This window comes from Crassostrea angulata, unplaced genomic scaffold (genome assembly GCF_025612915.1).
Source record: "Crassostrea angulata isolate pt1a10 unplaced genomic scaffold, ASM2561291v2 HiC_scaffold_261, whole genome shotgun sequence".
NCBI lineage: Eukaryota > Metazoa > Mollusca > Bivalvia > Ostreida > Ostreidae > Magallana > Magallana angulata.
In genome coordinates, this window is record NW_026441814.1 from 216,219 (window position 1) to 243,938 (window position 27,720).

Sequence of the window (27,720 nt, forward strand, 5' to 3'; positions counted from 1 at the left end):
TCTTTTTCATCACGCATTTACTTCTTGTTGTTTACTCAGCAGTTGTACAATGCAAAGATTTAATTTTGTATCAGAACGACAAACTTGATATTTTTTGTGAAAATAGATGTTAATGCAATGAATGTGTCATTCATTACTGTCATCTTGTGATATAATCACTTTCTAACTTTAACTAGCCTATGAATATTTCTAATATAAAAAAGATATAGAACATCACAACTCTAGGTTTTCACTAAGCAAAAACCATATTAGATAAAAGCATAATATCTCATCTAGAATCGGTAATCTTCTTAAATGAAATTGAGACTGTCTAATCATTAAAATTAGTGAGGTCCAATTTTGATAGATTGTTTAATTTTACAGGATCGAAGAGACTTTTTCGGGTATTCTCTTTTACCGACAAAAGGGAATATCCCTTTTTTATGTTTAAATTTTGTTTGTTTAATATTTAAAAAAAAAGACATTCATAATTACTTAGATTTGTTATTTCGCGGAACTACATGTAACTTTTAATCCATATGCAATTTTAATACTGTTGTGTTTATTCTAATAAATAACACATCGACATTAAAAATCTCACCAGGGTGAAAGGAATAAAGCGATATATAGTGCTAAATTGCCAATGTGTCACATGTACACACAAACCACATAATGATGTATGTAATGCGTATAGAGAATGTACATAATGAGGTAATTGTGTTATGAATAGAGATAATATTTTGCTTATCAATTCCAAACATATTGTATGTTTTTGCCATGTGTGCTAAAAATATATTCAAAACAAGTAAGGCAAACCTGTAACATATTTATAAAAACGTTAATTTTTTTACTAACCAAACGAAAAAAAACCACTATATATACTATGTTATCGTTAAATTTCATTTGAACATAATTATCAAATTGTTTTCATTTCTTGTGTTTTTATTCATCTTTTTTTCCCGATAGATGCCGATGCCCTTTGTGAAAATGCACAATATTTGTTGAGTGAATAATAAACATATATAAACATATAAATTTGAATTATTATGTGCATTTAGAAAATAGTGTCCTTATGTATGTGTTATATAACAACAAATGTAGATACCAGGGACTTTTCAGACTTATTGTTTAACAGTACTATAATGACTGATGTAAAATAAGTAACAAAAAGAGAGTTCTTTTATTATCTATAAAAATATGATAAAAGTATTCCAATAGCAAGACTTTTGAACATACATTAAATAAGCATGCTATCTATCTCAATCAATGTGAATGAAAGAAGAGAGCAATATAACAAATCAAACAATTATGGAAATGAACAACCAATGACATAAATAGTGAACAATATGATAATTCAATAGAAACGCATATGTCAGCTTAATTTACTTAATTTAAATTGATTAAATTGAAGTCATAACGAGATTTCTGATTGGCTAGATAATTAATTTATCGTATAAAGAATGATGTTTACGCCATTGTTAGACCAACGTTAAAAATAATATCAATCTGCCTGACGTAACATTTAAATTTTATACAATCTTATGTAATTTTTACGATCAAATGGCTGTTCTTAGCTATAGTTGATTGGTAAAAATTAAATCATTAGGAATGAATTCAATATTTTTTTTGTTTTATACGATATAAAATGGTTTGGGGCAGTTTACGCTTTATAAACCGCAAAGCGGTTTATAAAAAAGCGTAAACTGTTTCAAACCATTTTATATCGGATAAAACCAATAACTATTGAATTCATCGCTTATAATTGAATTTGTTACTCTTCATTGTAGATAAAAACGGTCATTTGACCTTTAAAATGACGTAAATTTGTACAGAATTCAAACGTAACGTCAGGTGTATTGATACGTTTTTTACGTTAGTCTTACTATGACGTAGGCAACATTCTTCATACGATATAAAATAAATTTTAGCCAATCAGAAAGCGCGTTACAACCAGAATTAAATTATTAAGGAATTAATTTAATACGTATTAGTTTTATCTGACATACAATAGTTTGGAACAGTTTACTCTTTTTTTATAAAACGCTTGGCGGTTTATAAAGCGTTAACTGCCCCTTACCATTCTATATCGAACCCCCCCCCCTAAAAATATTGAATTCCTTAATCAACCATTGTAAAAACAAATAGCCTCCTCTATAAACGTCAACTATATCATTTTTTTATAAACATTTTCTCTTTTTAAAAGCTTTTGGTTATTCTGATTGAACGTATGGATGTTTTACTTTGAAATAAAAAATTGTAAGGATATAACACTAAACAGAATATTGCAACGAGTTTAAAAACATCTATATTTTTAGAAACGATCAATCGAAGCATGAAAGACCGATGTCTTAAATTGCCGCCAATTTTTTATTCAATGTCATTTATTTATTTTGCAAAAGTGTTTTTTAAGTTTTTTACAAATTAGTGCGACAGTGTTCCATTAAAAGTTGGACAATGTTGTAATGTCCTCTGTTAGAAGCTATTTTGATTGGATTTGGTTTTGCTTCCATGCACATCTTCATATCCACACCAAAGTCAAGCAATAGTTTAACAATACTGTAATGTCCGTTTTGACAAGCTATATGAAGAGGTGATACAGCCTGTCTTACACTCAATTGAGTATCAGCGCCTGCGTTCAGTAAAAGCTGAGCACAACTGATATGACCTCCATGACAAGCCATGAAGAGAGGACTTGTTCCGTCTTTCATGCATACATTTACATCTTGTTGCTTACTCAATAAAAGTTCTACAATGCTAAAATGTCCATTTTGACAAGCAACAGAGAGAGGACCTGCCCCATTTGTATTGCATAAATTGACATCAGCTTCATTTTCAATCAAAAGCTTTACGATACCATTGTGTCCAGTGCGACTAGCTACATAAAGTGGACTTATGTTATTTACTTTACATAAATTAACATTGGCTCCATTATCAAGCAAAATCTTAACAAGACTCTCAAATCCGTTTTGACACCCAATAAGAAGGGGACTTTCTGCGTCATTGTTACACATATTTATGTCCACATTTTTGTTTAAAAGCAGTTTAACAATATTGCTATGTCCAGTTTTGCACGCCCAATGCAATGGAGAATCTCCATTTTCATTGCAAAATTCGACATCGGCACCACAACTTAGTAACTTTTGAGCAGTATCATCAAATCCGTATTCACAAGCAATGCCGAGAAGTGTTGATCCATTTATGCTACAGCCATTTATTACAACACCATTATCCATCAAAAACTTTATTACTCTGTCAAATTCGTCGGGACTAGATGAATCAGGATGATTTGAAGAGGTCTCCTTCCCTATTCTAAAATGGGTGCTATTTTTCAAAATATAACATACAACTTTGTCGATCTGTTTTTTACCAACTTTACAAAAAATAGTTCGTTTGGTTTTCTTTGCATTTGATCTTCGGTTTACTCTTTGTTAGAAAATCTTGAAAAGATTCAATCTGCAAATTAAGACTAGCTACAAAAAGAGGACTTGCTTCCAACTCTTCGGTTAAATCACAATTGATTTCTCCTGTGTCTAATTGTAGCACATAGCAATTATTTTCTCTGAAACAAGCAATGCAAAGGCGACCTGTAATTTCTTGTTCGTTGTAATTGAGTTTCAAAGCATTGCCGACTGGTAACTTCCCAAAACTCTTTTGTCTTATTTCAATTACTGTCGAGGATTGTTGTATTCTATTATTTGTAAACAGATGATCAATAGCACGCATGTCTTGTATGAAGTAATCTATGGATGCATCCCACTTTGTAGAAGCTAAAAAAAGAGAATCACTCTTTGTTTATATCCTTTGAATCAAAACTATAATTATATTTCAGGTTAAACTAAGTGATTTGAAAAAAAAATGTTCACATTCATATTACTTTTTTCCTCTGGATTATCTGTTTTCCTTGCTTTTGAAACGCATTTCTTAGTCTTTTTTGACCCTTCTGTCTTTTCTCTTTCATTAACGTTGACTACCAAAGAAGAAATAAATGTTTTATTCCTGGGTTTTTCTCATACCAATGACATGTGTTTTATAATCTACTGCAAATAAATTTGATTCCTTGCATTGATCTCAAAACTTAATTGTAATATAAAAAAACTGCTTAGTTTAACAGTTAACCTATCTTACGCGTTAATAAAAAATCTAATAAACAATTTATGTTACTGGAAGCAAACATTATATCCTATGTCTCACAGTCTCTCTCTTATATTACAGATATTAGGTATAAATGCAATTTGCGTTACTCGGTGTTAATATAAATCAGACCAGAAACAAATAATTATACACTACATTATAAAACACTACCTTTGGTTTTTCGATACAGGTAGATGCCACCAAATAAAATTGCCACAATCACATACACTAATAAAGTTAACATCCATATCAACATCTGGTGCTCCTTGTCCAGTGAGTCTCTGTCTGATATCGTGCTGGGTGTTGCCAGAGTCTTGGAAGTACTGGGTGACAGTTTGTAAAATAATCCATATATTATACATGTACTTCACACGGGTAATTTCTTTAATTTTGTGAATTTTTTTCTGATTCAATATTAAATCCTAAATACTACTTATTAACTAATATTTAACCGTAAATACTACATATTAACTTTTTAGTTTATATCAGCATTTTGAAAGTAAAAATAACTAGATCTGACATTTACTAATACCTATTGTCGATTAAGACATTAAAGGTAGTTTAAAAGAAATTATGAAATAGGCAATTTGTTTACAATGTACATAAGTATGATTATGGTTAAACCTATTTACACTTTTTCTAAAAAAAATCTTCAAGAAGATAAATTAAATTATTCAAAGGCTTCTTTAAAAAAATATGTCCCCAAAATGACAAATATTACTATTCATAAGATAGGGAAGATACTTTTCGTTAATAAAAACGACTTTCAGATCGATGTATCAACAGCAATATATTTATAAATACCTGTTACAGACAGGATCGGCGAGGAAGCACCCATTTCTAATTGACAAACAGCTCTGATCTAAAAGAGGCATGTTTCAGTTTTAAATTTCATAATTGGAGAATATGTTATCCAGATACATGTTTTTGACTAAACGCAATTTTGTAATTATAAATAAGAGGAAATATACAAATTGTTTCTGTTTACATTTAAATATTTCATCACTGAAGTAAGACACATCTGGACACCCTTTCATGAAAGTACGACAGCTCATTGCATCCACTAGAGAATTATGTCTGTAGAGAAATAAGCACATGCCTGAAATCGGAGTAAAGAAAAAAAAATTAAAGTGTAAATGTAGTTTATTCAATTACACAGAGCGCTTAATATCAATCAATGCATAAAATTAACTGTAATTTTAAAACTTCTTTTCAAAACATATTTTTGTTAAAAATATAATGTTTACATAAACCATTTATTATATTCCTTCAATTGACTTTTTTTTACCTTTCTGAATTCGTATTCGAAGATCAGTGTAACAAAACTGTAAAAGTTTTGTAAAGTTTTCATTTGGAATACAGGTGTATCCATTGGTTTTCGTACAGTTTATTGATGATGATCTCTCTCTCCACTCTGTCCTATTTCTGGGGCATAAATCGGTGACATAAACTGGAAACGCATAGCCGTCCAATGGTTTTAAATTCATATAAAACAACTAGTTTAAAAACTCCGATTTATCTGTTCATATTGGGAGTTGATTTTTTGTTTACAAAGTAGTTGATGTTTCCTGACAAAAATTTGACTGACGTAATAAGTGGATGCACCACTCTTTTACTAGCAATATATAGTTACCTGAATATGATGCCGATGATAAAAGAGCAATAATTTTGATAGATTGTTTAATTTTACAGGATCGAAGAGACTTTTTCGGGTATTCTCTTTTACCGACAAAAGGGAATATCCCTTTTTTATGTTTAAATTTTGTTTGTTTAATATTTAAAAAAAAAGACATTCATAATTACTTAGATTTGTTATTTCGCGGAACTACATGTAACTTTTAATCCATATGCAATTTTAATACTGTTGTGTTTATTCTAATAAATAACACATCGACATTAAAAATCTCACCAGGGTGAAAGGAATAAAGCGATATATAGTGCTAAATTGCCAATGTGTCACATGTACACACAAACCACATAATGATGTATGTAATGCGTATAGAGAATGTACATAATGAGGTAATTGTGTTATGAATAGAGATAATATTTTGCTTATCAATTCCAAACATATTGTATGTTTTTGCCATGTGTGCTAAAAATATATTCAAAACAAGTAAGGCAAACCTGTAACATATTTATAAAAACGTTAATTTTTTTACTAACCAAACGAAAAAAAACCACTATATATACTATGTTATCGTTAAATTTCATTTGAACATAATTATCAAATTGTTTTCATTTCTTGTGTTTTTATTCATCTTTTTTTCCCGATAGATGCCGATGCCCTTTGTGAAAATGCACAATATTTGTTGAGTGAATAATAAACATATATAAACATATAAATTTGAATTATTATGTGCATTTAGAAAATAGTGTCCTTATGTATGTGTTATATAACAACAAATGTAGATACCAGGGACTTTTCAGACTTATTGTTTAACAGTACTATAATGACTGATGTAAAATAAGTAACAAAAAGAGAGTTCTTTTATTATCTATAAAAATATGATAAAAGTATTCCAATAGCAAGACTTTTGAACATACATTAAATAAGCATGCTATCTATCTCAATCAATGTGAATGAAAGAAGAGAGCAATATAACAAATCAAACAATTATGGAAATGAACAACCAATGACATAAATAGTGAACAATATGATAATTCAATAGAAACGCATATGTCAGCTTAATTTACTTAATTTAAATTGATTAAATTGAAGTCATAACGAGATTTCTGATTGGCTAGATAATTAATTTATCGTATAAAGAATGATGTTTACGCCATTGTTAGACCAACGTTAAAAATAATATCAATCTGCCTGACGTAACATTTAAATTTTATACAATCTTATGTAATTTTTACGATCAAATGGCTGTTCTTAGCTATAGTTGATTGGTAAAAATTAAATCATTAGGAATGAATTCAATATTTTTTTTGTTTTATACGATATAAAATGGTTTGGGGCAGTTTACGCTTTATAAACCGCAAAGCGGTTTATAAAAAAGCGTAAACTGTTTCAAACCATTTTATATCGGATAAAACCAATAACTATTGAATTCATTGCTTATAATTGAATTTGTTACTCTTCATTGTAGATAAAAACGGTCATTTGACCTTTAAAATGACGTAAATTTGTACAGAATTCAAACGTAACGTCAGGTGTATTGATACGTTTTTTACGTTAGTCTTACTATGACGTAGGCAACATTCTTCATACGATATAAAATAAATTTTAGCCAATCAGAAAGCGCGTTACAACCAGAATTAAATTATTAAGGAATTAATTTAATACGTATTAGTTTTATCTGACATACAATAGTTTGGAACAGTTTACTCTTTTTTTATAAAACGCTTGGCGGTTTATAAAGCGTTAACTGCCCCTTACCATTCTATATCGAAACCCCCCCCCCCCCTAAAAATATTGAATTCCTTAATCAACCATTGTAAAAACAAATAGCCTCCTCTATAAACGTCAACTATATCATTTTTTTATAAACATTTTCTCTTTTTAAAAGCTTTTGGTTATTCTGATTGAACGTATGGATGTTTTACTTTGAAATAAAAAATTGTAAGGATATAACACTAAACAGAATATTGCAACGAGTTTAAAAACATCTATATTTTTAGAAACGATCAATCGAAGCATGAAAGACCGATGTCTTAAATTGCCGCCAATTTTTTATTCAATGTCATTTATTTATTTTGCAAAAGTGTTTTTTAAGTTTTTTACAAATTAGTGCGACAGTGTTCCATTAAAAGTTGGACAATGTTGTAATGTCCTCTGTTAGAAGCTATTTTGATTGGATTTGGTTTTGCTTCCATGCACATCTTCATATCCACACCAAAGTCAAGCAATAGTTTAACAATACTGTAATGTCCGTTTTGACAAGCTATATGAAGAGGTGATACAGCCTGTCTTACACTCAATTGAGTATCAGCGCCTGCGTTCAGTAAAAGCTGAGCACAACTGATATGACCTCCATGACAAGCCATGAAGAGAGGACTTGTTCCGTCTTTCATGCATACATTTACATCTTGTTGCTTACTCAATAAAAGTTCTACAATGCTAAAATGTCCATTTTGACAAGCAACAGAGAGAGGACCTGCCCCATTTGTATTGCATAAATTGACATCAGCTTCATTTTCAATCAAAAGCTTTACGATACCATTGTGTCCAGTGCGACTAGCTACATAAAGTGGACTTATGTTATTTACTTTACATAAATTAACATTGGCTCCATTATCAAGCAAAATCTTAACAAGACTCTCAAATCCGTTTTGACACCCAATAAGAAGGGGACTTTCTGCGTCATTGTTACACATATTTATGTCCACATTTTTGTTTAAAAGCAGTTTAACAATATTGCTATGTCCAGTTTTGCACGCCCAATGCAATGGAGAATCTCCATTTTCATTGCAAAATTCGACATCGGCACCACAACTTAGTAACTTTTGAGCAGTATCATCAAATCCGTATTCACAAGCAATGCCGAGAAGTGTTGATCCATTTATGCTACAGCCATTTATTACAACACCATTATCCATCAAAAACTTTATTACTCTGTCAAATTCGTCGGGACTAGATGAATCAGGATGATTTGAAGAGGTCTCCTTCCCTATTCTAAAATGGGTGCTATTTTTCAAAATATAACATACAACTTTGTCGATCTGTTTTTTACCAACTTTACAAAAATAGTTCGTTTGGTTTTCTTTGCATTTGATCTTCGGTTTACTCTTTGTTAGAAAATCTTGAAAAGATTCAATCTGCAAATTAAGACTAGCTACAAAAAGAGGACTTGCTTCCAACTCTTCGGTTAAATCACAATTGATTTCTCCTGTGTCTAATTGTAGCACATAGCAATTATTTTCTCTGAAACAAGCAATGCAAAGGCGACCTGTAATTTCTTGTTCGTTGTAATTGAGTTTCAAAGCATTGCCGACTGGTAACTTCCCAAAACTCTTTTGTCTTATTTCAATTACTGTCGAGGATTGTTGTATTCTATTATTTGTAAACAGATGATCAATAGCACGCATGTCTTGTATGAAGTAATCTATGGATGCATCCCACTTTGTAGAAGCTAAAAAAAGAGAATCACTCTTTGTTTATATCCTTTGAATCAAAACTATAATTATCTTTCAGGTTAAACTAAGTGATTTGAAAAAAAAATGTTCACATTCATATTACTTTTTTCCTCTGGATTATCTGTTTTCCTTGCTTTTGAAACGCATTTCTTAGTCTTTTTTGACCCTTCTGTCTTTTCTCTTTCATTAACGTTGACTACCAAAGAAGAAATAAATGTTTTATTCCTGGGTTTTTCTCATACCAATGACATGTGTTTTATAATCTACTGCAAATAAATTTGATTCCTTGCATTGATCTCAAAACTTAATTGTAATATAAAAAAACTGCTTAGTTTAACAGTTAACCTATCTTACGCGTTAATAAAAAATCTAATAAACAATTTATGTTACTGGAAGCAAACATTATATCCTATGTCTCACAGTCTCTCTCTTATATTACAGATATTAGGTATAAATGCAATTTGCGTTACTCGGTGTTAATATAAATCAGACCAGAAACAAATAATTATACACTACATTATAAAACACTACCTTTGGTTTTTCGATACAGGTAGATGCCACCAAATAAAATTGCCACAATCACATACACTAATAAAGTTAACATCCATATCAACATCTGGTGCTCCTTGTCCAGTGAGTCTCTGTCTGATATCGTGCTGGGTGTTGCCAGAGTCTTGGAAGTACTGGGTGACAGTTTGTAAAATAATCCATATATTATACATGTACTTCACACGGGTAATTTCTTTAATTTTGTGAATTTTTTTCTGATTCAATATTAAATCCTAAATACTACTTATTAACTAATATTTAACCGTAAATACTACATATTAACTTTTTAGTTTATATCAGCATTTTGAAAGTAAAAATAACTAGATCTGACATTTACTAATACCTATTGTCGATTAAGACATTAAAGGTAGTTTAAAAGAAATTATGAAATAGGCAATTTGTTTACAATGTACATAAGTATGATTATGGTTAAACCTATTTACACTTTTTCTAAAAAAAATCTTCAAGAAGATAAATTAAATTATTCAAAGGCTTCTTTAAAAAAATATGTCCCCAAAATGACAAATATTACTATTCATAAGATAGGGAAGATACTTTTCGTTAATAAAAACGACTTTCAGATCGATGTATCAACAGCAATATATTTATAAATACCTGTTACAGACAGGATCGGCGAGGAAGCACCCATTTCTAATTGACAAACAGCTCTGATCTAAAAGAGGCATGTTTCAGTTTTAAATTTCATAATTGGAGAATATGTTATCCAGATACATGTTTTTGACTAAACGCAATTTTGTAATTATAAATAAGAGGAAATATACAAATTGTTTCTGTTTACATTTAAATATTTCATCACTGAAGTAAGACACATCTGGACACCCTTTCATGAAAGTACGACAGCTCATTGCATCCACTAGAGAATTATGTCTGTAGAGAAATAAGCACATGCCTGAAATCGGAGTAAAGAAAAAAAAATTAAAGTGTAAATGTAGTTTATTCAATTACACAGAGCGCTTAATATCAATCAATGCATAAAATTAACTGTAATTTTAAAACTTCTTTTCAAAACATATTTTTGTTAAAAATATAATGTTTACATAAACCATTTATTATATTCCTTCAATTGACTTTTTTTTACCTTTCTGAATTCGTATTCGAAGATCAGTGTAACAAAACTGTAAAAGTTTTGTAAAGTTTTCATTTGGAATACAGGTGTATCCATTGGTTTTCGTACAGTTTATTGATGATGATCTCTCTCTCCACTCTGTCCTATTTCTGGGGCATAAATCGGTGACATAAACTGGAAACGCATAGCCGTCCAATGGTTTTAAATTCATATAAAACAACTAGTTTAAAAACTCCGATTTATCTGTTCATATTGGGAGTTGATTTTTTGTTTACAAAGTAGTTGATGTTTCCTGACAAAAATTTGACTGACGTAATAAGTGGATGCACCACTCTTTTACTAGCAATATATAGTTACCTGAATATGATGCCGATGATAAAAGAGCAATAATTTTGATAGATTGTTTAATTTTACAGGATCGAAGAGACTTTTTCGGGTATTCTCTTTTACCGACAAAAGGGAATATCCCTTTTTTATGTTTAAATTTTGTTTGTTTAATATTTAAAAAAAAAGACATTCATAATTACTTAGATTTGTTATTTCGCGGAACTACATGTAACTTTTAATCCATATGCAATTTTAATACTGTTGTGTTTATTCTAATAAATAACACATCGACATTAAAAATCTCACCAGGGTGAAAGGAATAAAGCGATATATAGTGCTAAATTGCCAATGTGTCACATGTACACACAAACCACATAATGATGTATGTAATGCGTATAGAGAATGTACATAATGAGGTAATTGTGTTATGAATAGAGATAATATTTTGCTTATCAATTCCAAACATATTGTATGTTTTTGCCATGTGTGCTAAAAATATATTCAAAACAAGTAAGGCAAACCTGTAACATATTTATAAAAACGTTAATTTTTTTACTAACCAAACGAAAAAAAACCACTATATATACTATGTTATCGTTAAATTTCATTTGAACATAATTATCAAATTGTTTTCATTTCTTGTGTTTTTATTCATCTTTTTTTCCCGATAGATGCCGATGCCCTTTGTGAAAATGCACAATATTTGTTGAGTGAATAATAAACATATATAAACATATAAATTTGAATTATTATGTGCATTTAGAAAATAGTGTCCTTATGTATGTGTTATATAACAACAAATGTAGATACCAGGGACTTTTCAGACTTATTGTTTAACAGTACTATAATGACTGATGTAAAATAAGTAACAAAAAGAGAGTTCTTTTATTATCTATAAAAATATGATAAAAGTATTCCAATAGCAAGACTTTTGAACATACATTAAATAAGCATGCTATCTATCTCAATCAATGTGAATGAAAGAAGAGAGCAATATAACAAATCAAACAATTATGGAAATGAACAACCAATGACATAAATAGTGAACAATATGATAATTCAATAGAAACGCATATGTCAGCTTAATTTACTTAATTTAAATTGATTAAATTGAAGTCATAACGAGATTTCTGATTGGCTAGATAATTAATTTATCGTATAAAGAATGATGTTTACGCCATTGTTAGACCAACGTTAAAAATAATATCAATCTGCCTGACGTAACATTTAAATTTTATACAATCTTATGTAATTTTTACGATCAAATGGCTGTTCTTAGCTATAGTTGATTGGTAAAAATTAAATCATTAGGAATGAATTCAATATTTTTTTTGTTTTATACGATATAAAATGGTTTGGGGCAGTTTACGCTTTATAAACCGCAAAGCGGTTTATAAAAAAGCGTAAACTGTTTCAAACCATTTTATATCGGATAAAACCAATAACTATTGAATTCATTGCTTATAATTGAATTTGTTACTCTTCATTGTAGATAAAAACGGTCATTTGACCTTTAAAATGACGTAAATTTGTACAGAATTCAAACGTAACGTCAGGTGTATTGATACGTTTTTTACGTTAGTCTTACTATGACGTAGGCAACATTCTTCATACGATATAAAATAAATTTTAGCCAATCAGAAAGCGCGTTACAACCAGAATTAAATTATTAAGGAATTAATTTAATACGTATTAGTTTTATCTGACATACAATAGTTTGGAACAGTTTACTCTTTTTTTATAAAACGCTTGGCGGTTTATAAAGCGTTAACTGCCCCTTACCATTCTATATCGAAACCCCCCCCCCCCCTAAAAATATTGAATTCCTTAATCAACCATTGTAAAAACAAATAGCCTCCTCTATAAACGTCAACTATATCATTTTTTTATAAACATTTTCTCTTTTTAAAAGCTTTTGGTTATTCTGATTGAACGTATGGATGTTTTACTTTGAAATAAAAAATTGTAAGGATATAACACTAAACAGAATATTGCAACGAGTTTAAAAACATCTATATTTTTAGAAACGATCAATCGAAGCATGAAAGACCGATGTCTTAAATTGCCGCCAATTTTTTATTCAATGTCATTTATTTATTTTGCAAAAGTGTTTTTTAAGTTTTTTACAAATTAGTGCGACAGTGTTCCATTAAAAGTTGGACAATGTTGTAATGTCCTCTGTTAGAAGCTATTTTGATTGGATTTGGTTTTGCTTCCATGCACATCTTCATATCCACACCAAAGTCAAGCAATAGTTTAACAATACTGTAATGTCCGTTTTGACAAGCTATATGAAGAGGTGATACAGCCTGTCTTACACTCAATTGAGTATCAGCGCCTGCGTTCAGTAAAAGCTGAGCACAACTGATATGACCTCCATGACAAGCCATGAAGAGAGGACTTGTTCCGTCTTTCATGCATACATTTACATCTTGTTGCTTACTCAATAAAAGTTCTACAATGCTAAAATGTCCATTTTGACAAGCAACAGAGAGAGGACCTGCCCCATTTGTATTGCATAAATTGACATCAGCTTCATTTTCAATCAAAAGCTTTACGATACCATTGTGTCCAGTGCGACTAGCTACATAAAGTGGACTTATGTTATTTACTTTACATAAATTAACATTGGCTCCATTATCAAGCAAAATCTTAACAAGACTCTCAAATCCGTTTTGACACCCAATAAGAAGGGGACTTTCTGCGTCATTGTTACACATATTTATGTCCACATTTTTGTTTAAAAGCAGTTTAACAATATTGCTATGTCCAGTTTTGCACGCCCAATGCAATGGAGAATCTCCATTTTCATTGCAAAATTCGACATCGGCACCACAACTTAGTAACTTTTGAGCAGTATCATCAAATCCGTATTCACAAGCAATGCCGAGAAGTGTTGATCCATTTATGCTACAGCCATTTATTACAACACCATTATCCATCAAAAACTTTATTACTCTGTCAAATTCGTCGGGACTAGATGAATCAGGATGATTTGAAGAGGTCTCCTTCCCTATTCTAAAATGGGTGCTATTTTTCAAAATATAACATACAACTTTGTCGATCTGTTTTTTACCAACTTTACAAAAATAGTTCGTTTGGTTTTCTTTGCATTTGATCTTCGGTTTACTCTTTGTTAGAAAATCTTGAAAAGATTCAATCTGCAAATTAAGACTAGCTACAAAAAGAGGACTTGCTTCCAACTCTTCGGTTAAATCACAATTGATTTCTCCTGTGTCTAATTGTAGCACATAGCAATTATTTTCTCTGAAACAAGCAATGCAAAGGCGACCTGTAATTTCTTGTTCGTTGTAATTGAGTTTCAAAGCATTGCCGACTGGTAACTTCCCAAAACTCTTTTGTCTTATTTCAATTACTGTCGAGGATTGTTGTATTCTATTATTTGTAAACAGATGATCAATAGCACGCATGTCTTGTATGAAGTAATCTATGGATGCATCCCACTTTGTAGAAGCTAAAAAAAGAGAATCACTCTTTGTTTATATCCTTTGAATCAAAACTATAATTATCTTTCAGGTTAAACTAAGTGATTTGAAAAAAAAATGTTCACATTCATATTACTTTTTTCCTCTGGATTATCTGTTTTCCTTGCTTTTGAAACGCATTTCTTAGTCTTTTTTGACCCTTCTGTCTTTTCTCTTTCATTAACGTTGACTACCAAAGAAGAAATAAATGTTTTATTCCTGGGTTTTTCTCATACCAATGACATGTGTTTTATAATCTACTGCAAATAAATTTGATTCCTTGCATTGATCTCAAAACTTAATTGTAATATAAAAAAACTGCTTAGTTTAACAGTTAACCTATCTTACGCGTTAATAAAAAATCTAATAAACAATTTATGTTACTGGAAGCAAACATTATATCCTATGTCTCACAGTCTCTCTCTTATATTACAGATATTAGGTATAAATGCAATTTGCGTTACTCGGTGTTAATATAAATCAGACCAGAAACAAATAATTATACACTACATTATAAAACACTACCTTTGGTTTTTCGATACAGGTAGATGCCACCAAATAAAATTGCCACAATCACATACACTAATAAAGTTAACATCCATATCAACATCTGGTGCTCCTTGTCCAGTGAGTCTCTGTCTGATATCGTGCTGGGTGTTGCCAGAGTCTTGGAAGTACTGGGTGACAGTTTGTAAAATAATCCATATATTATACATGTACTTCACACGGGTAATTTCTTTAATTTTGTGAATTTTTTTCTGATTCAATATTAAATCCTAAATACTACTTATTAACTAATATTTAACCGTAAATACTACATATTAACTTTTTAGTTTATATCAGCATTTTGAAAGTAAAAATAACTAGATCTGACATTTACTAATACCTATTGTCGATTAAGACATTAAAGGTAGTTTAAAAGAAATTATGAAATAGGCAATTTGTTTACAATGTACATAAGTATGATTATGGTTAAACCTATTTACACTTTTTCTAAAAAAAATCTTCAAGAAGATAAATTAAATTATTCAAAGGCTTCTTTAAAAAAATATGTCCCCAAAATGACAAATATTACTATTCATAAGATAGGGAAGATACTTTTCGTTAATAAAAACGACTTTCAGATCGATGTATCAACAGCAATATATTTATAAATACCTGTTACAGACAGGATCGGCGAGGAAGCACCCATTTCTAATTGACAAACAGCTCTGATCTAAAAGAGGCATGTTTCAGTTTTAAATTTCATAATTGGAGAATATGTTATCCAGATACATGTTTTTGACTAAACGCAATTTTGTAATTATAAATAAGAGGAAATATACAAATTGTTTCTGTTTACATTTAAATATTTCATCACTGAAGTAAGACACATCTGGACACCCTTTCATGAAAGTACGACAGCTCATTGCATCCACTAGAGAATTATGTCTGTAGAGAAATAAGCACATGCCTGAAATCGGAGTAAAGAAAAAAAAATTAAAGTGTAAATGTAGTTTATTCAATTACACAGAGCGCTTAATATCAATCAATGCATAAAATTAACTGTAATTTTAAAACTTCTTTTCAAAACATATTTTTGTTAAAAATATAATGTTTACATAAACCATTTATTATATTCCTTCAATTGACTTTTTTTTACCTTTCTGAATTCGTATTCGAAGATCAGTGTAACAAAACTGTAAAAGTTTTGTAAAGTTTTCATTTGGAATACAGGTGTATCCATTGGTTTTCGTACAGTTTATTGATGATGATCTCTCTCTCCACTCTGTCCTATTTCTGGGGCATAAATCGGTGACATAAACTGGAAACGCATAGCCGTCCAATGGTTTTAAATTCATATAAAACAACTAGTTTAAAAACTCCGATTTATCTGTTCATATTGGGAGTTGATTTTTTGTTTACAAAGTAGTTGATGTTTCCTGACAAAAATTTGACTGACGTAATAAGTGGATGCACCACTCTTTTACTAGCAATATATAGTTACCTGAATATGATGCCGATGATAAAAGAGCAATAATTTTGATAGATTGTTTAATTTTACAGGATCGAAGAGACTTTTTCGGGTATTCTCTTTTACCGACAAAAGGGAATATCCCTTTTTTATGTTTAAATTTTGTTTGTTTAATATTTAAAAAAAAAGACATTCATAATTACTTAGATTTGTTATTTCGCGGAACTACATGTAACTTTTAATCCATATGCAATTTTAATACTGTTGTGTTTATTCTAATAAATAACACATCGACATTAAAAATCTCACCAGGGTGAAAGGAATAAAGCGATATATAGTGCTAAATTGCCAATGTGTCACATGTACACACAAACCACATAATGATGTATGTAATGCGTATAGAGAATGTACATAATGAGGTAATTGTGTTATGAATAGAGATAATATTTTGCTTATCAATTCCAAACATATTGTATGTTTTTGCCATGTGTGCTAAAAATATATTCAAAACAAGTAAGGCAAACCTGTAACATATTTATAAAAACGTTAATTTTTTTACTAACCAAACGAAAAAAAACCACTATATATACTATGTTATCGTTAAATTTCATTTGAACATAATTATCAAATTGTTTTCATTTCTTGTGTTTTTATTCATCTTTTTTTCCCGATAGATGCCGATGCCCTTTGTGAAAATGCACAATATTTGTTGAGTGAATAATAAACATATATAAACATATAAATTTGAATTATTATGTGCATTTAGAAAATAGTGTCCTTATGTATGTGTTATATAACAACAAATGTAGATACCAGGGACTTTTCAGACTTATTGTTTAACAGTACTATAATGACTGATGTAAAATAAGTAACAAAAAGAGAGTTCTTTTATTATCTATAAAAATATGATAAAAGTATTCCAATAGCAAGACTTTTGAACATACATTAAATAAGCATGCTATCTATCTCAATCAATGTGAATGAAAGAAGAGAGCAATATAACAAATCAAACAATTATGGAAATGAACAACCAATGACATAAATAGTGAACAATATGATAATTCAATAGAAACGCATATGTCAGCTTAATTTACTTAATTTAAATTGATTAAATTGAAGTCATAACGAGATTTCTGATTGGCTAGATAATTAATTTATCGTATAAAGAATGATGTTTACGCCATTGTTAGACCAACGTTAAAAATAATATCAATCTGCCTGACGTAACATTTAAATTTTATACAATCTTATGTAATTTTTACGATCAAATGGCTGTTCTTAGCTATAGTTGATTGGTAAAAATTAAATCATTAGGAATGAATTCAATATTTTTTTTGTTTTATACGATATAAAATGGTTTGGGGCAGTTTACGCTTTATAAACCGCAAAGCGGTTTATAAAAAAGCGTAAACTGTTTCAAACCATTTTATATCGGATAAAACCAATAACTATTGAATTCATTGCTTATAATTGAATTTGTTACTCTTCATTGTAGATAAAAACGGTCATTTGACCTTTAAAATGACGTAAATTTGTACAGAATTCAAACGTAACGTCAGGTGTATTGATACGTTTTTTACGTTAGTCTTACTATGACGTAGGCAACATTCTTCATACGATATAAAATAAATTTTAGCCAATCAGAAAGCGCGTTACAACCAGAATTAAATTATTAAGGAATTAATTTAATACGTATTAGTTTTATCTGACATACAATAGTTTGGAACAGTTTACTCTTTTTTTATAAAACGCTTGGCGGTTTATAAAGCGTTAACTGCCCCTTACCATTCTATATCGAAACCCCCCCCCCCTAAAAATATTGAATTCCTTAATCAACCATTGTAAAAACAAATAGCCTCCTCTATAAACGTCAACTATATCATTTTTTTATAAACATTTTCTCTTTTTAAAAGCTTTTGGTTATTCTGATTGAACGTATGGATGTTTTACTTTGAAATAAAAAATTGTAAGGATATAACACTAAACAGAATATTGCAACGAGTTTAAAAACATCTATATTTTTAGAAACGATCAATCGAAGCATGAAAGACCGATGTCTTAAATTGCCGCCAATTTTTTATTCAATGTCATTTATTTATTTTGCAAAAGTGTTTTTTAAGTTTTTTACAAATTAGTGCGACAGTGTTCCATTAAAAGTTGGACAATGTTGTAATGTCCTCTGTTAGAAGCTATTTTGATTGGATTTGGTTTTGCTTCCATGCACATCTTCATATCCACACCAAAGTCAAGCAATAGTTTAACAATACTGTAATGTCCGTTTTGACAAGCTATATGAAGAGGTGATACAGCCTGTCTTACACTCAATTGAGTATCAGCGCCTGCGTTCAGTAAAAGCTGAGCACAACTGATATGACCTCCATGACAAGCCATGAAGAGAGGACTTGTTCCGTCTTTCATGCATACATTTACATCTTGTTGCTTACTCAATAAAAGTTCTACAATGCTAAAATGTCCATTTTGACAAGCAACAGAGAGAGGACCTGCCCCATTTGTATTGCATAAATTGACATCAGCTTCATTTTCAATCAAAAGCTTTATGATACCATTGTGTCCAGTGCGACTAGCTACATAAAGTGGACTTATGTTATTTACTTTACATAAATTAACATTGGCTCCATTATCAAGCAAAATCTTAACAAGACTCTCAAATCCGTTTTGACACCCAATAAGAAGGGGACTTTCTGCGTCATTGTTACACATATTTATGTCCACATTTTTGTTTAAAAGCAGTTTAACAATATTGCTATGTCCAGTTTTGCACGCCCAATGCAATGGAGAATCTCCATTTTCATTGCAAAATTCGACATCGGCACCACAACTTAGTAACTTTTGAGCAGTATCATCAAATCCGTATTCACAAGCAATGCCGAGAAGTGTTGATCCATTTATGCTACAGCCATTTATTACAACACCATTATCCATCAAAAACTTTATTACTCTGTCAAATTCGTCGGGACTAGATGAATCAGGATGATTTGAAGAGGTCTCCTTCCCTATTCTAAAATGGGTGCTATTTTTCAAAATATAACATACAACTTTGTCGATCTGTTTTTTACCAACTTTACAAAAATAGTTCGTTTGGTTTTCTTTGCATTTGATCTTCGGTTTACTCTTTGTTAGAAAATCTTGAAAAGATTCAATCTGCAAATTAAGACTAGCTACAAAAAGAGGACTTGCTTCCAACTCTTCGGTTAAATCACAATTGATTTCTCCTGTGTCTAATTGTAGCACATAGCAATTATTTTCTCTGAAACAAGCAATGCAAAGGCGACCTGTAATTTCTTGTTCGTTGTAATTGAGTTTCAAAGCATTGCCGACTGGTAACTTCCCAAAACTCTTTTGTCTTATTTCAATTACTGTCGAGGATTGTTGTATTCTATTATTTGTAAACAGATGATCAATAGCACGCATGTCTTGTATGAAGTAATCTATGGATGCATCCCACTTTGTAGAAGCTAAAAAAAGAGAATCACTCTTTGTTTATATCCTTTGAATCAAAACTATAATTATCTTTCAGGTTAAACTAAGTGATTTGAAAAAAAAATGTTCACATTCATATTACTTTTTTCCTCTGGATTATCTGTTTTCCTTGCTTTTGAAACGCATTTCTTAGTCTTTTTTGACCCTTCTGTCTTTTCTCTTTCATTAACGTTGACTACCAAAGAAGAAATAAATGTTTTATTCCTGGGTTTTTCTCATACCAATGACATGTGTTTTATAATCTACTGCAAATAAATTTGATTCCTTGCATTGATCTCAAAACTTAATTGTAATATAAAAAAACTGCTTAGTTTAACAGTTAACCTATCTTACGCGTTAATAAAAAATCTAATAAACAATTTATGTTACTGGAAGCAAACATTATATCCTATGTCTCACAGTCTCTCTCTTATATTACAGATATTAGGTATAAATGCAATTTGCGTTACTCGGTGTTAATATAAATCAGACCAGAAACAAATAATTATACACTACATTATAAAACACTACCTTTGGTTTTTCGATACAGGTAGATGCCACCAAATAAAATTGCCACAATCACATACACTAATAAAGTTAACATCCATATCAACATCTGGTGCTCCTTGTCCAGTGAGTCTCTGTCTGATATCGTGCTGGGTGTTGCCAGAGTCTTGGAAGTACTGGGTGACAGTTTGTAAAATAATCCATATATTATACATGTACTTCACACGGGTAATTTCTTTAATTTTGTGAATTTTTTTCTGATTCAATATTAAATCCTAAATACTACTTATTAACTAATATTTAACCGTAAATACTACATATTAACTTTTTAGTTTATATCAGCATTTTGAAAGTAAAAATAACTAGATCTGACATTTACTAATACCTATTGTCGATTAAGACATTAAAGGTAGTTTAAAAGAAATTATGAAATAGGCAATTTGTTTACAATGTACATAAGTATGATTATGGTTAAACCTATTTACACTTTTTCTAAAAAAAATCTTCAAGAAGATAAATTAAATTATTCAAAGGCTTCTTTAAAAAAATATGTCCCCAAAATGACAAATATTACTATTCATAAGATAGGGAAGATACTTTTCGTTAATAAAAACGACTTTCAGATCGATGTATCAACAGCAATATATTTATAAATACCTGTTACAGACAGGATCGGCGAGGAAGCACCCATTTCTAATTGACAAACAGCTCTGATCTAAAAGAGGCATGTTTCAGTTTTAAATTTCATAATTGGAGAATATGTTATCCAGATACATGTTTTTGACTAAACGCAATTTTGTAATTATAAATAAGAGGAAATATACAAATTGTTTCTGTTTACATTTAAATATTTCATCACTGAAGTAAGACACATCTGGACACCCTTTCATGAAAGTACGACAGCTCATTGCATCCACTAGAGAATTATGTCTGTAGAGAAATAAGCACATGCCTGAAATCGGAGTAAAGAAAAAAAAATTAAAGTGTAAATGTAGTTTATTCAATTACACAGAGCGCTTAATATCAATCAATGCATAAAATTAACTGTAATTTTAAAACTTCTTTTCAAAACATATTTTTGTTAAAAATATAATGTTTACATAAACCATTTATTATATTCCTTCAATTGACTTTTTTTTACCTTTCTGAATTCGTATTCGAAGATCAGTGTAACAAAACTGTAAAAGTTTTGTAAAGTTTTCATTTGGAATACAGGTGTATCCATTGGTTTTCGTACAGTTTATTGATGATGATCTCTCTCTCCACTCTGTCCTATTTCTGGGGCATAAATCGGTGACATAAACTGGAAACGCATAGCCGTCCAATGGTTTTAAATTCATATAAAACAACTAGTTTAAAAACTCCGATTTATCTGTTCATATTGGGAGTTGATTTTTTGTTTACAAAGTAGTTGATGTTTCCTGACAAAAATTTGACTGACGTAATAAGTGGATGCACCACTCTTTTACTAGCAATATATAGTTACCTGAATATGATGCCGATGATAAAAGAGCAATAATTTTGATAGATTGTTTAATTTTACAGGATCGAAGAGACTTTTTCGGGTATTCTCTTTTACCGACAAAAGGGAATATCCCTTTTTTATGTTTAAATTTTGTTTGTTTAATATTTAAAAAAAAAGACATTCATAATTACTTAGATTTGTTATTTCGCGGAACTACATGTAACTTTTAATCCATATGCAATTTTAATACTGTTGTGTTTATTCTAATAAATAACACATCGACATTAAAAATCTCACCAGGGTGAAAGGAATAAAGCGATATATAGTGCTAAATTGCCAATGTGTCACATGTACACACAAACCACATAATGATGTATGTAATGCGTATAGAGAATGTACATAATGAGGTAATTGTGTTATGAATAGAGATAATATTTTGCTTATCAATTCCAAACATATTGTATGTTTTTGCCATGTGTGCTAAAAATATATTCAAAACAAGTAAGGCAAACCTGTAACATATTTATAAAAACGTTAATTTTTTTACTAACCAAACGAAAAAAAACCACTATATATACTATGTTATCGTTAAATTTCATTTGAACATAATTATCAAATTGTTTTCATTTCTTGTGTTTTTATTCATCTTTTTTTCCCGATAGATGCCGATGCCCTTTGTGAAAATGCACAATATTTGTTGAGTGAATAATAAACATATATAAACATATAAATTTGAATTATTATGTGCATTTAGAAAATAGTGTCCTTATGTATGTGTTATATAACAACAAATGTAGATACCAGGGACTTTTCAGACTTATTGTTTAACAGTACTATAATGACTGATGTAAAATAAGTAACAAAAAGAGAGTTCTTTTATTATCTATAAAAATATGATAAAAGTATTCCAATAGCAAGACTTTTGAACATACATTAAATAAGCATGCTATCTATCTCAATCAATGTGAATGAAAGAAGAGAGCAATATAACAAATCAAACAATTATGGAAATGAACAACCAATGACATAAATAGTGAACAATATGATAATTCAATAGAAACGCATATGTCAGCTTAATTTACTTAATTTAAATTGATTAAATTGAAGTCATAACGAGATTTCTGATTGGCTAGATAATTAATTTATCGTATAAAGAATGATGTTTACGCCATTGTTAGACCAACGTTAAAAATAATATCAATCTGCCTGACGTAACATTTAAATTTTATACAATCTTATGTAATTTTTACGATCAAATGGCTGTTCTTAGCTATAGTTGATTGGTAAAAATTAAATCATTAGGAATGAATTCAATATTTTTTTTGTTTTATACGATATAAAATGGTTTGGGGCAGTTTACGCTTTATAAACCGCAAAGCGGTTTATAAAAAAGCGTAAACTGTTTCAAACCATTTTATATCGGATAAAACCAATAACTATTGAATTCATTGCTTATAATTGAATTTGTTACTCTTCATTGTAGATAAAAACGGTCATTTGACCTTTAAAATGACGTAAATTTGTACAGAATTCAAACGTAACGTCAGGTGTATTGATACGTTTTTTACGTTAGTCTTACTATGACGTAGGCAACATTCTTCATACGATATAAAATAAATTTTAGCCAATCAGAAAGCGCGTTACAACCAGAATTAAATTATTAAGGAATTAATTTAATACGTATTAGTTTTATCTGACATACAATAGTTTGGAACAGTTTACTCTTTTTTTATAAAACGCTTGGCGGTTTATAAAGCGTTAACTGCCCCTTACCATTCTATATCGAAACCCCCCCCCCCCCCCCCCTAAAAATATTGAATTCCTTAATCAACCATTGTAAAAACAAATAGCCTCCTCTATAAACGTCAACTATATCATTTTTTTATAAACATTTTCTCTTTTTAAAAGCTTTTGGTTATTCTGATTGAACGTATGGATGTTTTACTTTGAAATAAAAAATTGTAAGGATATAACACTAAACAGAATATTGCAACGAGTTTAAAAACATCTATATTTTTAGAAACGATCAATCGAAGCATGAAAGACCGATGTCTTAAATTGCCGCCAATTTTTTATTCAATGTCATTTATTTATTTTGCAAAAGTGTTTTTTAAGTTTTTTACAAATTAGTGCGACAGTGTTCCATTAAAAGTTGGACAATGTTGTAATGTCCTCTGTTAGAAGCTATTTTGATTGGATTTGGTTTTGCTTCCATGCACATCTTCATATCCACACCAAAGTCAAGCAATAGTTTAACAATACTGTAATGTCCGTTTTGACAAGCTATATGAAGAGGTGATACAGCCTGTCTTACACTCAATTGAGTATCAGCGCCTGCGTTCAGTAAAAGCTGAGCACAACTGATATGACCTCCATGACAAGCCATGAAGAGAGGACTTGTTCCGTCTTTCATGCATACATTTACATCTTGTTGCTTACTCAATAAAAGTTCTACAATGCTAAAATGTCCATTTTGACAAGCAACAGAGAGAGGACCTGCCCCATTTGTATTGCATAAATTGACATCAGCTTCATTTTCAATCAAAAGCTTTACGATACCATTGTGTCCAGTGCGACTAGCTACATAAAGTGGACTTATGTTATTTACTTTACATAAATTAACATTGGCTCCATTATCAAGCAAAATCTTAACAAGACTCTCAAATCCGTTTTGACACCCAATAAGAAGGGGACTTTCTGCGTCATTGTTACACATATTTATGTCCACATTTTTGTTTAAAAGCAGTTTAACAATATTGCTATGTCCAGTTTTGCACGCCCAATGCAATGGAGAATCTCCATTTTCATTGCAAAATTCGACATCGGCACCACAACTTAGTAACTTTTGAGCAGTATCATCAAATCCGTATTCACAAGCAATGCCGAGAAGTGTTGATCCATTTATGCTACAGCCATTTATTACAACACCATTATCCATCAAAAACTTTATTACTCTGTCAAATTCGTCGGGACTAGATGAATCAGGATGATTTGAAGAGGTCTCCTTCCCTATTCTAAAATGGGTGCTATTTTTCAAAATATAACATACAACTTTGTCGATCTGTTTTTTACCAACTTTACAAAAATAGTTCGTTTGGTTTTCTTTGCATTTGATCTTCGGTTTACTCTTTGTTAGAAAATCTTGAAAAGATTCAATCTGCAAATTAAGACTAGCTACAAAAAGAGGACTTGCTTCCAACTCTTCGGTTAAATCACAATTGATTTCTCCTGTGTCTAATTGTAGCACATAGCAATTATTTTCTCTGAAACAAGCAATGCAAAGGCGACCTGTAATTTCTTGTTCGTTGTAATTGAGTTTCAAAGCATTGCCGACTGGTAACTTCCCAAAACTCTTTTGTCTTATTTCAATTACTGTCGAGGATTGTTGTATTCTATTATTTGTAAACAGATGATCAATAGCACGCATGTCTTGTATGAAGTAATCTATGGATGCATCCCACTTTGTAGAAGCTAAAAAAAGAGAATCACTCTTTGTTTATATCCTTTGAATCAAAACTATAATTATCTTTCAGGTTAAACTAAGTGATTTGAAAAAAAAATGTTCACATTCATATTACTTTTTTCCTCTGGATTATCTGTTTTCCTTGCTTTTGAAACGCATTTCTTAGTCTTTTTTGACCCTTCTGTCTTTTCTCTTTCATTAACGTTGACTACCAAAGAAGAAATAAATGTTTTATTCCTGGGTTTTTCTCATACCAATGACATGTGTTTTATAATCTACTGCAAATAAATTTGATTCCTTGCATTGATCTCAAAAATTAATTGTAATATAAAAAAACTGCTTAGTTTAACAGTTAACCTATCTTACGCGTTAATAAAAAATCTAATAAACAATTTATGTTACTGGAAGCAAACATTATATCCTATGTCTCACAGTCTCTCTCTTATATTACAGATATTAGGTATAAATGCAATTTGCGTTACTCGGTGTTAATATAAATCAGACCAGAAACAAATAATTATACACTACATTATAAAACACTACCTTTGGTTTTTCGATACAGGTAGATGCCACCAAATAAAATTGCCACAATCACATACACTAATAAAGTTAACATCCATATCAACATCTGGTGCTCCTTGTCCAGTGAGTCTCTGTCTGATATCGTGCTGGGTGTTGCCAGAGTCTTGGAAGTACTGGGTGACAGTTTGTAAAATAATCCATATATTATACATGTACTTCACACGGGTAATTTCTTTAATTTTGTGAATTTTTTTCTGATTCAATATTAAATCCTAAATACTACTTATTAACTAATATTTAACCGTAAATACTACATATTAACTTTTTAGTTTATATCAGCATTTTGAAAGTAAAAATAACTAGATCTGACATTTACTAATACCTATTGTCGATTAAGACATTAAAGGTAGTTTAAAAGAAATTATGAAATAGGCAATTTGTTTACAATGTACATAAGTATGATTATGGTTAAACCTATTTACACTTTTTCTAAAAAAAATCTTCAAGAAGATAAATTAAATTATTCAAAGGCTTCTTTAAAAAAATATGTCCCCAAAATGACAAATATTACTATTCATAAGATAGGGAAGATACTTTTCGTTAATAAAAACGACTTTCAGATCGATGTATCAACAGCAATATATTTATAAATACCTGTTACAGACAGGATCGGCGAGGAAGCACCCATTTCTAATTGACAAACAGCTCTGATCTAAAAGAGGCATGTTTCAGTTTTAAATTTCATAATTGGAGAATATGTTATCCAGATACATGTTTTTGACTAAACGCAATTTTGTAATTATAAATAAGAGGAAATATACAAATTGTTTCTGTTTACATTTAAATATTTCATCACTGAAGTAAGACACATCTGGACACCCTTTCATGAAAGTACGACAGCTCATTGCATCCACTAGAGAATTATGTCTGTAGAGAAATAAGCACATGCCTGAAATCGGAGTAAAGAAAAAAAAATTAAAGTGTAAATGTAGTTTATTCAATTACACAGAGCGCTTAATATCAATCAATGCATAAAATTAACTGTAATTTTAAAACTTCTTTTCAAAACATATTTTTGTTAAAAATATAATGTTTACATAAACCATTTATTATATTCCTTCAATTGACTTTTTTTTACCTTTCTGAATTCGTATTCGAAGATCAGTGTAACAAAACTGTAAAAGTTTTGTAAAGTTTTCATTTGGAATACAGGTGTATCCATTGGTTTTCGTACAGTTTATTGATGATGATCTCTCTCTCCACTCTGTCCTATTTCTGGGGCATAAATCGGTGACATAAACTGGAAACGCATAGCCGTCCAATGGTTTTAAATTCATATAAAACAACTAGTTTAAAAACTCCGATTTATCTGTTCATATTGGGAGTTGATTTTTTGTTTACAAAGTAGTTGATGTTTCCTGACAAAAATTTGACTGACGTAATAAGTGGATGCACCACTCTTTTACTAGCAATATATAGTTACCTGAATATGATGCCGATGATAAAAGAGCAATAATTTTGATAGATTGTTTAATTTTACAGGATCGAAGAGACTTTTTCGGGTATTCTCTTTTACCGACAAAAGGGAATATCCCTTTTTTTTGTTTAAATTTTGTTTGTTTAATATTTAAAAAAAAAGACATTCATAATTACTTAGATTTGTTATTTCGCGGAACTACATGTAACTTT

At 30.2% G+C, this 27,720-nt stretch overlaps 2 protein-coding genes and 5 long non-coding RNA genes across 7 annotated transcripts; all 7 read right to left on the minus strand.

The window, feature by feature from the left end:
- Positions 1-2,101: 2,101 nt before the first annotated feature.
- On the minus strand, positions 2,102-3,327 carry LOC128169938 (receptor-interacting serine/threonine-protein kinase 4-like). The gene has a single exon (XM_052835958.1). It carries the CDS (start codon positions 3,210-3,212, stop codon positions 2,394-2,396), a length of 819 nt encoding a protein of 272 aa, XP_052691918.1. The 5' UTR covers positions 3,213-3,327; the 3' UTR covers positions 2,102-2,393.
- Positions 3,328-4,914: 1,587 nt separating this feature from the next.
- On the minus strand, positions 4,915-5,719 carry LOC128169947 (uncharacterized). The gene is made up of 3 exons (XR_008241633.1): positions 5,399-5,719; positions 5,099-5,209; positions 4,915-4,972 (listed from the first exon to the last, which is right to left on the minus strand). It is a non-coding gene; the product is annotated as an uncharacterized LOC128169947 (long non-coding RNA).
- A 1,825-nt stretch (positions 5,720-7,544) lies between these two features.
- Positions 7,545-14,623, minus strand: LOC128169945 (ankyrin-1-like). Its single transcript, XM_052835967.1, has 3 exons — positions 13,283-14,623; positions 9,724-9,875; positions 7,545-9,188 (listed from the first exon to the last, which is right to left on the minus strand). The coding sequence occupies exons 1-3, from the start codon at positions 14,584-14,586 to the stop codon at positions 7,837-7,839; spliced, it is 2,808 nt and encodes a 935-aa protein (XP_052691927.1). The 5' UTR covers positions 14,587-14,623; the 3' UTR covers positions 7,545-7,836.
- On the minus strand, positions 10,357-11,161 carry LOC128169954 (uncharacterized). The gene is made up of 3 exons (XR_008241638.1): positions 10,841-11,161; positions 10,541-10,651; positions 10,357-10,414 (listed from the first exon to the last, which is right to left on the minus strand). It is a non-coding gene; the product is annotated as an uncharacterized LOC128169954 (long non-coding RNA).
- Positions 14,624-15,798: 1,175 nt separating the features above from the next.
- LOC128169948 (uncharacterized) lies at positions 15,799-16,603 on the minus strand. Its single transcript, XR_008241634.1, has 3 exons — positions 16,283-16,603; positions 15,983-16,093; positions 15,799-15,856 (listed from the first exon to the last, which is right to left on the minus strand). It is a non-coding gene; the product is annotated as an uncharacterized LOC128169948 (long non-coding RNA).
- A 4,635-nt stretch (positions 16,604-21,238) lies between these two features.
- LOC128169950 (uncharacterized) lies at positions 21,239-22,043 on the minus strand. The gene is made up of 3 exons (XR_008241636.1): positions 21,723-22,043; positions 21,423-21,533; positions 21,239-21,296 (listed from the first exon to the last, which is right to left on the minus strand). It is a non-coding gene; the product is annotated as an uncharacterized LOC128169950 (long non-coding RNA).
- Positions 22,044-26,685: 4,642 nt separating this feature from the next.
- LOC128169951 (uncharacterized) lies at positions 26,686-27,490 on the minus strand. Its single transcript, XR_008241637.1, has 3 exons — positions 27,170-27,490; positions 26,870-26,980; positions 26,686-26,743 (listed from the first exon to the last, which is right to left on the minus strand). It is a non-coding gene; the product is annotated as an uncharacterized LOC128169951 (long non-coding RNA).
- Positions 27,491-27,720: the final 230 nt, after the last annotated feature.

Coding starts and splice junctions, on each gene's coding strand:
- LOC128169938 (XM_052835958.1), bottom strand. CDS start 3,212: ATGGATAATGGTGTTGTAATAAATGGCTGTAGCATAAATGGATCAACA.
- LOC128169945 (XM_052835967.1), bottom strand. CDS start 14,586: ATGCGTGCTATTGATCATCTGTTTACAAATAATAGAATACAACAATCC. Junction 9,876..13,282: donor GAACACTGTCGCACTAATTT/GTAAAAAACTTA, acceptor ACTGTCACCCAG/TACTTCCAAGACTCTGGCAA. Junction 9,189..9,723: donor CCTGTATCGAAAAACCAAAG/GTAGTGTTTTAT, acceptor CTCTTTTTTTAG/CTTCTACAAAGTGGGATGCA.